Genomic DNA, 11,405 nt, shown 5'->3' on the forward strand with positions numbered 1-11,405 from the left:
CAAAGTGTTGCAATGGCCCAAATCTAGACATCAGGATGACTAAAATGCTGTGGTGGTACTTTAAGAGAGCGCGCAAACCTCAATGAACTGAAGCAATGTAAAGAACAGCAGTCCAAAGGTGTCCACATGAATGTAAATAACTGATAAAAATCATACAGAAAACAGTTAATTCAAGTTATTGCTTCTAAAGGTGTTTATAATAAACCATAGAATTGTGAATTTTGCTTAGTTTTAAATGCAATACTTCTGCAATATTGCTTAATTTTTGTTAAATAATTAAAGACAATGCGTAATATGTATGTTGTTCAATCTGTGGTTCTATTTGGCTAATTTAAGAACCTCGTAAGCTCCAGATTCTAATAAGTTATACGGAAATATTTAGAACTGAAAGTGGGTGACTGTATATTTTTGATGTGTAAACGATGTTAATAATGTATATATAGGGTTTAATGTAATTTCTATGTTATCCTTTCAAAAAGCCTCATTCTCATTTACTGCTGTTTTTAAAAGGAAAAAAAAAATTCTCCAAGGCTTTCCTGACATAACTTGATTCAAAAATAAATAAAAGCCTGAATGGGACATAAATTAGTCACCTCAAGCGGACAGTGAATTCACCAACAGAGACACTTTACGGTCCATGAGGGATTATTAAAATTATTCTGTTGATTTTTCTTTGGATACGTGACGTCAAGAACCACTTAGCCAATAAAGGGATGCCCTAAGCCACCAAGCGATTTGCTCTGAGGCTTGTCTCTCGTGCATCAGGAGTGAGGATCCCGAGCAGGTGATTGGTCAGGCGGGTGGAGTAGGCGGGAGCTGCTGTGGATCGCGGCATGCGGGAGGAGGGTTAAGGCCTGCGCTGGTGCGTGCGTGTTAGGATGTATGTGTGGAGAGCGGTGTGGCGCTTGTAGAGGGAGGCGGAGGGAGTGCTTTACCGCAGTATCACTACATTTCTGCACCACTCATCAAAACTCTGCGGCATGCAGACAAGAGCTGGGGGGGAGGGCAGTCACTAGGTCTGTTCTGAGTGTGAAACTGCTACCTCTTCTGTTGGCCTACCAGTCCTTCATATAATCTAGGCTACAGCAGTGCTTTTACTTTATTTATTTTCATGCGGGCTCGTTGAGTGTTTAAGTCGACTTCTTTAATGCCGGTCTTCTTCCTGTAGGAGCAGTGATACGGCAGGGCTCTCTCTCTCCTTCTCTCTCCATCCCTCTTGTTCTCTGCTGTCAGGGCAAAGTGCTTCAGCCCGGCGCTCAGTGTCATCAGGCCGCTTTTAGTTGAGCTTTGGAGCAGTTCGTTAGAAAATGGCAAAGGATGGAGACAAAAGCGATTGGAAGGAGTTTCTATGGAACCCGAGGACGAGGGAGTTTCTGGGCAGAACGGCGAGCAGCTGGGGTAAGTGCTGTCCAGCTACGGCAATGCAGCAAACAGGGTCCCCCGGCTCTGTAACAGGTCTCTGGCACAGTGGTTTCCCCCCCCCCTAAAGGTTCGCTAAGATGCTGTAAGAGAGAAATGAGCGTGTGTAACCATGACATGAATTTCGACCCTGCTTGAAGTTAGGCGGTAATTTCCTTCAGGCGATGAGATGGATGTCGCTGTCCACTACAGGTTGGTGCTGAAATCTGACTGCGGCACCGCTCCTGTGGAAGCCAGCCGAACCCCCCCACCCCACCCACCCACCCCAACTCCTGTCTACTTTATTAATTTAATGTATTTTTTCTACAATGCTTTCCCTGCGCATTGCGCCCAGCATAAGGGATGAGGCATTTGGTTTTATTTTACATTTGGATAAACTTGATTACAGCAGCATTGCTGAAAATAAAAAGGCTCCACTTTCTTGTAAAGTGCATGTAATCGATTCTTCTCTTCTGAAGAGTGATTTAGTTATAACTATGACTTTCATTCTGCTGCAGAGAAGACTTTTTCTAGGAAAGCGGCTTACTGAAGTTGTACAGAGATTTGTTTGCATGCCCGTGGCTTCATCAAGTGTGTGTGCAACATGATGTCATTTATTTCCAGGCTTTTCCCCTGAGATGCTGAGCGACGATCAGGTCAAATCCTCTTTTTAACACCGTAGTGTTGCCATATACTGACACATTTTCTGCTATACAAAGACCCTGCAACTAGTTCAAAGATTCATGAGATGACAGGGCGCATATGGCTGTGTTCTAATGACATTGGAGCATGTTTAATCTGGGTAAAGCCGAGGGCTAAATGCTATTTGTATCACCTCCAACTCGACCCCTCCCAGTGTGTGTAAATCAGTAAGGGATTTAATCCTAATCTAATGAGTTCATTGGCTGGAGAGGAAGGTATCAAATTCAGCGTGCTCTGGCAAAGTAAAACATTTTTAGGAACTTGGATTCATTTTCACATTTTCACTGAAGATCTGAGCTCAGAGACTTGAGTTTAGCACTCGAGGCTGAAACTGTGTTAAACGTAGTCTTTACTTTGAGTTTGAATTTTCTGATTATTTTTCATCAGTGCACATATATTATTCTTTCAGTGTGGGGCTGGGACTCATGGACTGTAGCTTCCTTAACTGGAATCCTCCCACAGTGTACAACTTAATCCAGTCCAATGTGCCCCAGGTGCTTTAAGGTCTGTTGGCCTTTTTAAGCTGCGCTCTCTGAGACTTAGTAATTAGGCTATTTCTGGAGTTAGAGACTACATGTAGGTCTGCTAAACTTGGCTTTTCAGAGTAGCACTTTCTCATTCTCCTAATGCTGTACATACTGTACCATTACTTCCAATGTGCTGGCAACACGGCCTAATCTACTCGTGATACAGTTTCTTACGGCTTGCACTGAAGAGGGGTTTAAATGCAGGTTTCCAGTCTCTTTAAGGCATTAATGTGTTTCTGCAGCACAATGCACATTCAAAGCATTAGATCAAAGACTTCTTTGAGGATGAGACGCAAAACACTTCCTTTTGTGTTCTGCTGTCTGTAAAGAGCTGTAATGATATGGAAATAACCTTGATAAAGGAGAGCAGTGCTGCAGGTTTGTTGTTACACATGCCACAAGCTGACACAGTGAAACATGGTCAGACAACAAGCTTGACTAATGAAGTGTTCTGGACCTCCCACTTCCAGAAACAAAGTCCACACTGCAACACAGGAAAAGAACCTCAAAGGGCCTCATGGTGACCAGAATCACGGTGCTCTTTGTTACTTTAACATTGTGTACGAGATAATTAGCAGTGTTTGCCGGTGAAAGAGCCACAGCTCAGAGCTATCCACGCTCTCGCCAGACCTTTTCATTTTTATTTCAGAGGTGCGTTTGATCAGCAAGTTGCAAAGCGATTAAACAGCATGTCCTCCCAATTAATTGTGAGAGAAAAAAGGGACACCTCCTGCCATTATTACCGAAGAAAGAACAGGGTAGTGGACCATCCGAGCCTGTCCTTTTGTTCTTTTCTTTCAATCACCGTCTGCATACAAAACCAGTGCGAAACAGAGACGCCTCACTGTCCATCATCAGCATGACTGAGAGGGCAGGCTGTAAACCCAACACCCTGTTTGCCAGGGGGGGGAAGCCACCTTGCCTGCACGCTTGATCCCGTCTGGATGTGCGCACATTCATTCTCCCCCTGGGTGGTGTCATATTTGTGGTTAGCACAAAAATCCCCCCACCCCCTTGACGACAGAGACAAACACTTTGCCACTTTTGTTGGATCGTAGCGTCTCTCTTGCTGCGTTGCCTCCAGCATAGTTCATGGTCTGTGTATAATTAATAACTGAGCTTGTGTCTTTTCTGTGGTGTAGATGGGATGCTCATTGTCATCCCACTAAGGGATTCGTTTTTATTAGATTCTAAAACTTCAGGTACAGTCAGGCAAAAAATGCACACACAAGCTGTGCACACAAGCTGTAAATCATCAAGATACCCCTCTGCGATTGCCACCCCCCCTCCATCTCCCCTTGACATTTTGCCAGTCTGGCAGCGCAGGGAGACAAATGCGATGCTGAGCCTGCTGACTGAGGGAGTGAGCGCCACGCTGGGGGCCATCCAGCAGAGGTGCAGGGTCAAGGCACTCAGCTGCCTCCCAACAATGGCCTCAGGTGTCGATGCTTGAAATGTGGGATGCGTCACATACATGTTCTGTATGTGGATAGGAAGCAAACAGCTGCTTCAAATGTATCTGATGGTTCCAAGTTAGAAAGATCGCCTCAGAAATGGTTTATGAATTTGTTGATCTCACAAAATAACAATGAAAAGATGCCAAGTTAGGATCTCCATCTGAAATCTCAGTATTTTCGTCACAACAATGACAAAGTAAAGCATTAAAAACAAACTCTTCTTTATATCAAATGTAATTATCATTATCAATTTGCTCGTACACAGTTATTAATAAACCTAGTCCCCTCACTCTGTGGCTCAGTCTCCGGGGCATCCTTATTTTCTCTCTCCTGGTGTTGCCTTCTGTCATTCTTCCTTCCTTTCTGTGGACAGGACATATAATGAAGTTGGTCGTCAGCCACGAACTCCTGCATGGTTAGGTTCACTTTGTGTCATACTTATTTTTCAGTCCATGCAAAAACACAAAGAATTTAAGGATTAATGTGCAGCTTGTGTTTTGAGTTTATGTTGATAAAATAACATAAAAACCTGCAGTGGGCAGAAACATGGAAGGAAAAGCTCTGCCTGATCTGTACTAAGCACCTTCCACTGTACAGCCACTGGCATGTGTGCTAAAATGAGTCAGTATTGAGTTATGGCTTCACATATGATTCAAACCCTGCTCGCCCTGGTGGATGTCTTCTGCTTCACGCATTGCACCACCGCTTCTTATATCCTACATGCACTTTGTGCTTTTTATGCTACCCTATAGTGCTTCCCTGTTATTCTTTTTAAAAGACCCATGATTGGACACCATCTCCTATTGTGGTCTAGATGATCTAAAGCCTTAAAATAGAGCCCTGGGGAGACTCTAGTTCTCTCTCAGACCACTTGCATTAGTTGCATTACAGTGAAAATGTGTTGCCTCCAGTTATTTTAACTTTAAACGATGATATTTTAAGCATTGCATCTAAAGGATGATTTCTTTCATGTGAGTGAGAGAGAAACAGAGGCAGATGTTGCAGATGCAGTGAAGCAATTTAACGAGGATTAACTGAAATCCCGTAGACATGTTTGGTTAGAGAGTGACGTAATAGACATGAACTACTCATCAATTCAGTATTTGTTCTCATTAAGGGTTTGTGTGCTGCAATTATAATGAAATGGACTTTGCTGACTTGCAGATGTTAGTCTAATGGACTTTATGCATAATTCATAGATGTGCTGTGGTGTACAGCAGACTAAATAATGTAATCATAGCAAAAAAAAAAAGGATTAAAGGTTATTGGGGTTTTTTGCACAGTGTATCAAACATACATTTTCCATGCAATAAACACATAAACACAAATTATATTATCTTATATGTAGCCATTTATAGATGAAAATGTCTCAGTGATATCAATTTTGGGGCATATGATCAGATTATCTTTCTACAACATCAACTGACCAAATCTGATGATGAAGAAATAGTTTTTACACATTTTTCCAGTTGGGGAAGATGCTGTTTTGTAATATTTTAATATTCCATTTTTGTTACTATTGCTTATATTAATATGGCTCTATTTTCTCATTGTCTGCAGGCCTTATTTTTCTCTTCTATTTAATTTTCTACACCTGCCTCGCTGGCATGTTTGCTCTCACCATGTATGTCATGCTGCAGACCCTGGACGAACACAGACCAACCTGGCAAGACAGGCTCTCCACACCAGGTGCAGAAACTATAGATACAAGCTGCATGAACACAGATCATGGTCTGTGCACTGTGTCATGTACTCCCTGCTGTCTCTCTTGTCACTCTCAGGCTTGGTGATTAGACCTCGGGCAGATGACACCTTTGAAATAGTCTATACTAAAGAGGACACTGAGAGCTGGGACCTGTATGCCCAGACATTGGACAAATTCCTTCAACGTAAGTTTGGCTCTTGCCCTCTAAGACAGAATGTTATGACATACACAGATAATCTCTTTATAGTTAGCTGACAGGAGATCGTCTTGTACTGGGATCTTAGTTGATTATAAAGACAATTTCACCCCACACACACTCTCCTATTTTCCCTGCAGCCTACAATGATTCCCTCCAAGCCCAGAAAAATCACGAGTGCGCCCCAGACAAGTACTTCATCCAGGAGGACAGCGGTGAGGTGAAGAACAACCCGAAACGATCCTGTCAGTTCAACCGCACAGTCCTCCAGAGCTGCTCTGGAATCGATGACCGTTACTATGGATACCGAGAAGGCCAGCCATGCATCATCATCAAGCTGAATCGGGTATGAAAGGAAAAGAGAGGGGAGTGAAAGGGACTGGTGTTGCTAGGAGACATGGAGTGACTGAGACAACCAAACTGGTTGGAAATGATAAAAAGAAAAAAGTCACTATCATAATTAAACTGATTGGTTTTTGCATTTATCATCATTCACTTATGTTATATCGCCTAAAAATGAACAAAAAACGGTTTTCTTTATTTTCTCATCAGGTGATTGGTTTGCTGCCAGGAAAGGATAACCAGGCTCCGTATGTCACCTGTGCTGCAAAGGTAATCCCTTTTTGTCTTTCACAATCCGAGGCTTGACACAACAGTTTTATTCATAGCTATTGTGCCTCACGTCATCTGCAGTATTCCACCTGTCGTTTACCTCCATCTTCCTTTCTTAGCTATCATGAATTTCTTTTCAGGCTGTCTTGTCAGTCAAGCCAGTTGTTTTTATCGCTGCCCTTTTCTTTTCTCCATTGTGTTCCATTAATTTGTTCACTCGCAGAAATACAGAGTTGGCAAAGATCAATGGGTAAGAAAAAGTCCAGGACCCATGTTTGGTACAGTTTAGATCAGAGGTGTCAAACAAAAAGCCTTTGGGCAAGAAGAGGTCTGCCAAAGGGCCCAGTTTCACCCACTGGGTGGTTTTACAAAGTGTGTAAAAATTGTGAGAGTATGATTAGTATTTTTGCACTTTTTACTATATTTAGGATTATATCTTGAGACATATCTGTCTTCATATGACTTAGTCTGCTATATCACACTGACATAAAGTAGTTTAGTAATTTGTACGATTTATGATGCGCGTGTTTGTAATAACAAAGTTGCTGAATGTAGAAAAAAATATTGTTGAAATTGGCTTTAAAAAATGTTATTTACATAGGATTCTACTTAACAGGTTATCTTAGTCACTATAAAATTTGACGCTGCGTTACCTTTCTCAGAGTTTGACTCCCCTGGTTTAGATAATATTTCTATATGATATATCTGTAGCAGTCGATCACATTGTTGTTTTGTATTTGCATTTTAGAACTAGATGGTAGATATGTAGGAGAAAGAAATTTAGAGAAAAGTAGACAAATAAAGCTCACCTCCACCTTATAAAGTGGAGATTATAGCTATATAACTGATGAAGCCGTTTCACCCCCTCAGAAAGATGACGCTGATAAAATTGGAGAGTTGATTTACTTTCCTCCAAATGGCACAATCAACCCTATGTACTTCCCTTACTACGGCAAGAAAGCGCAGGTAAGAATGTGGTTTAAATTAAAATATAATGTGCTGTAAACATGATAGCAGTAACTGTTAATAATTAATGTGTGTTTGTTTACAATTGCGCACACAGACCACAGAGTTAAACCTACTGGGTCCGCAGGTTTACGACGTCTTTGTTGACTGTTTTTGCAGGTGAACTACTCTCAGCCCTTGGTTGCAGTCAAGTTCCTCAACATTACTCACAATGAAGACGTGAACATTGAGTGCAAGATCAACGCCGAAAACATTCCCGTTGGAGGTGAAAGGGACAAGTTTGCTGGGCGAGTGTCTTTCAAGCTGAGGATCAACAGTAAAAACTAGGTTTACCCCCCTCCTCCAACCCCACCCTAACCCCCACCCCCACCAGCCTCATCCCCCAAAACATACTGTCTTCATTCTCAGCAACACTGCACATGCACAGAAAACAAAAATCACAGTATTCACACCCTTTTTAGGATTTGTTTACACCCCCAACCCTTTCCAACCTCACCCCCACCCTCCACCCCACACCTCTCCACAGATTTTTGTGGGAAATTCTTTGTCAGGTCACGTGGCGAGACGAGGTGAGAACCAAAAGGGTGCTAATCCTGTCATTATTTCTGTGAGCATTCACACACAGGTTATTTTCCATCAGTTAGTTTGAGGTGATGTCTATTTATACTGCATGACAAACTAGGGGGCTATAAAGGACGTGGACGTGTGTTTGCAGAGTTTGCAAGGATCAGCAACTTTACCACTGTACTGCTGCTCCCCACCCCCCGCCAACCCGCTGCCTCCTCATAGAGTATCCCTCTAGATATGAAGATCCACAAATTACAATACCGAGCGTGTATATCTACAGTATTTATACAGCATAATAATAGTAATCTTACATCAGTGCGTCTATTTTGTTGCACTTTAAAAGAATATTCCAACAAACAGGATTGATGCAGAGATGATGCCATTTGCATGTGCGTATTGTCTTAGTATGCTACAAAGGCAGGAGGCTCCTGTGTCCCACCTCTCGGCTGCTTACATCTGTAATAAGTTCAGCGACTGACCACCAGGAGGGACCACACCGTAATCTTTAAACCTGTGTTTTTTAAAAAAAAATGTGATACAGTAAGATGACCCCCCGCCCCCAAAAAAAGAAGAACATGAGGTACACATTACAGGTAAAGAGGAGTAAAGAGTGCAGGAGATCGTGTGTTTTAGTTCATACTGTAGGTCGGGAAGTTGCATGCAATGTGCAATATTCATTAAGTGGCATGCATTATGAATGCCCGTATCCATTCATCAGATGACTTCTATTAAATAGTAATCATTTTGGATCATTTGATATTCACTCTCATTGTGAATGAGTAGCTTGTGAAACAGATGATATATATATATTTATATATGGGGGGGGGTCATATAACACCTGAATTCTCAGTCGGTTACGGGGTAAACTGAACTCTAGCTTTGTGGATCCTGGACTGCAGTCCAATAAGATACCTGAATATCATGTGAAAATGACAAAATCGACCTCTGTTCTGCACGAGCACACAAACACACACAGACAAAATTCAGTATCGCATTTTATTCCCAAAGTCAAACCTAGAATTTCTTGCGTTTCAGTTTTTAATATTAATATTCAATCGATGTTTAGAGGAGCTGTATTATTGAGTGTATTGCATCTATTTCACTTGTATCAGAAATAGATGCCATTGTAAAAAAAAAAATGGTATTGTTTTGCACAGAAAGTGTGCTTTTATTCTTTTCTTTTTTTGTGAAGCTGACTTGAGTTTATTAATGCATTTCCAGTTTTGAAGGAAGTTGTTTGTTTTTTGTGTTTTGTTTTTTTGGGTAGTTTTCTTTTTTCTCATTCATTCTCATTTTCGTCACCTAAAGGATGCATCTGAGATACGAAAATGTACACTTTACCTCTTATTTTAAAAGACAGTCGTTACTTTATTATTTTGAATGTTAGTTCAGTTTTGATTTGTAGGGCTGTAGCAAATTAAAAACAACATGAAGATTTACTCCATTGACCACAGAAGAAAGATATTTTTTTGTTAATTTGGTTCGATGTTGTTGTGTTCCCCGGTATTGTATGAATCATACTGAAGGAAAACCCATACTGATAACAAGACAATCAGTTTCAGCCTCTAAAAAAGTCAGACATGTTCCTGAGTTTAGTGCTTGAGCTGTTTACTAAGCATCCCTTAAATTATTGGCTTGAGAAATCTGTGGAGTCACACTTTTAAACTCAGGCACGTTACCTCTGCACAGCTCCAAAACTGTTAGATCAGTTAGACTGTGATCCTGCCATGTCACTGCAGCAAATATAGAACACGAGCATCTGTTCGCTCACATTAAGGTCTGGCTGATTATTAATTTGTTTTGGAAGGCTGTGTGTTTCTCTGTATGCCTGCAAATATCTTGCAGTGGTTTAAATAAGACTGCATCATCTGACAGAGAATGAAGGCAAGCCCATTAGATCCAAGGTGATTATCTGATCTATATTTGAAAGGTCATTTATAATGGATGATCAGCTCTAACAGTAATTTTTCATGAGTCCGCCACCCAGTTTGCATGCATTTCTCCTCTTGCACCGCTGCAACACTTACTTAATTTCAATGTAATCTCTTAATCTGGTCAGCTAATCCAGAGCAGGCACGCTGAACTTCTTTACCCCGCTCTGTTGCTCCTCCTCCTCGTGTCAGGCGGCCGGTTCAAGGTTTATTCATTTCTCATTTTGCTCACCACATTCACATTACACTTTGTTTAGTTTGAATCACATCACAACAAATAAAAGTGTTCCGCTTCACTGGCTAATCGGACACTCTTGTTTCACTCACGCATGTGAAGATGATTTCTTCAACCAAAGATCTACATGACAGTTAAAATTGAATTTCCACTTGTCTGACACATCCTCAGCAGTAGATCTGAGTAAGGATCCCATGCAGAGATACTGTAGGATCCAACTGGAGGGCTAAATACCCTGTGATAATAAAAAGGCCTCCTCTTATATAATAATAATACGCACAAAGGAACATGGTTCACCACGACATAACAGTGCCTCCTGGTGGACAGACAGTGTTGCTCCCCCAGTGTCACAGAATGTTATTTCCTGTTATCTCCATTTATCTGCTTTTTTTCCAGTGATAATTTGGAAATGTCTTTGAAAAGCAATATATTTATTTCTTGTGTGGCTATATGAATATTTACAGGAAAGGTTGTAACACAATCAGAGCGACGTGCATCAGAAACAGTAAGGAACAAAAGGGAAAGACTGCATATATGTCAGTGTGTGTCATTATGATGATGGAACCATTAAAAAAGAGAATTGTTTTGTTTATAAAAGAGTATTTTGTTGTAAAGATGAGAGAATGCATTAGCCTGGAATATATCATGTGATAGGACGTACTAGATAGATTTTCAGAATAGTATTCAAGGAAACTTGAATAGATATGGATTTGAGTTGTTTTTTTTTCTTTGAATGTTTTTGTCATTTGAGTTTGTTTTACTGTTTTAAAACAAACCTATAATCAAAGCTTTCTGTCAGAGTTCTGACAACACTTTATCCACTGCAAAGGTTGGAGAAAGCCAACTGTTGGCTTTTAAGTAGAGATAACTACATGAATAAGTAAAAAACAATCTCATTGCCCCTTAATGTTAAACTGTATTACTGCTTAAGACTGGTATTATAAGCCAACAAGAAGGAAATTCAGTGAATTTGTTCAAACACTCTCTCCCTAACAGATGATAAATATTCTGGATCTTTGTTTTCTGCTCTAACTGTATGTATATTTTTGCTCATGTTTACTGCAAACCAAGATAGAGAAATGAATAAATGTTATTTAAGGGAACTCAAA

General features: G+C 40.8%; 1 protein-coding gene across 2 annotated transcripts; it reads left to right on the forward strand.

The window, feature by feature from the left end:
- The first annotated feature begins 883 nt into the window (after positions 1-883).
- On the forward strand, positions 884-11,405 carry atp1b2b (ATPase Na+/K+ transporting subunit beta 2b). 2 transcript variants are annotated; one of them, XM_026182617.2, is made up of 8 exons: positions 884-1,398; positions 5,645-5,773; positions 5,866-5,973; positions 6,126-6,331; positions 6,538-6,597; positions 6,821-6,847; positions 7,468-7,563; positions 7,723-11,405. In XM_026182617.2, the coding sequence occupies exons 1-8, from the start codon at positions 1,308-1,310 to the stop codon at positions 7,888-7,890; spliced, it is 885 nt and encodes a 294-aa protein (XP_026038402.1). In that variant the 5' UTR covers positions 884-1,307; the 3' UTR covers positions 7,891-11,405. The 2 variants fall into 2 exon arrangements, with proteins under 2 accessions (XP_026038402.1, XP_026038403.1); XM_026182618.2 differs by lacking the exon at positions 6,821-6,847.

This window comes from Astatotilapia calliptera, chromosome 10, assembly GCF_964374335.1.
Source record: "Astatotilapia calliptera chromosome 10, fAstCal68.1, whole genome shotgun sequence".
Lineage (NCBI taxonomy): Eukaryota > Metazoa > Chordata > Actinopteri > Cichliformes > Cichlidae > Astatotilapia > Astatotilapia calliptera.

Excerpts from the sequence above, each read along its gene's own strand:
- atp1b2b (XM_026182617.2), top strand. The coding sequence starts at position 1,308 with ATGGCAAAGGATGGAGACAAAAGCGATTGGAAGGAGTTTCTATGGAAC. Across the intron at positions 5,774-5,865 it reads AGACAGGCTCTCCACACCAG|GCTTGGTGATTAGACCTCGG; the intron begins GTGCAGAAACTA and ends TGTCACTCTCAG. Across the intron at positions 5,974-6,125 it reads ATTGGACAAATTCCTTCAAC|CCTACAATGATTCCCTCCAA; the intron begins GTAAGTTTGGCT and ends TTTTCCCTGCAG.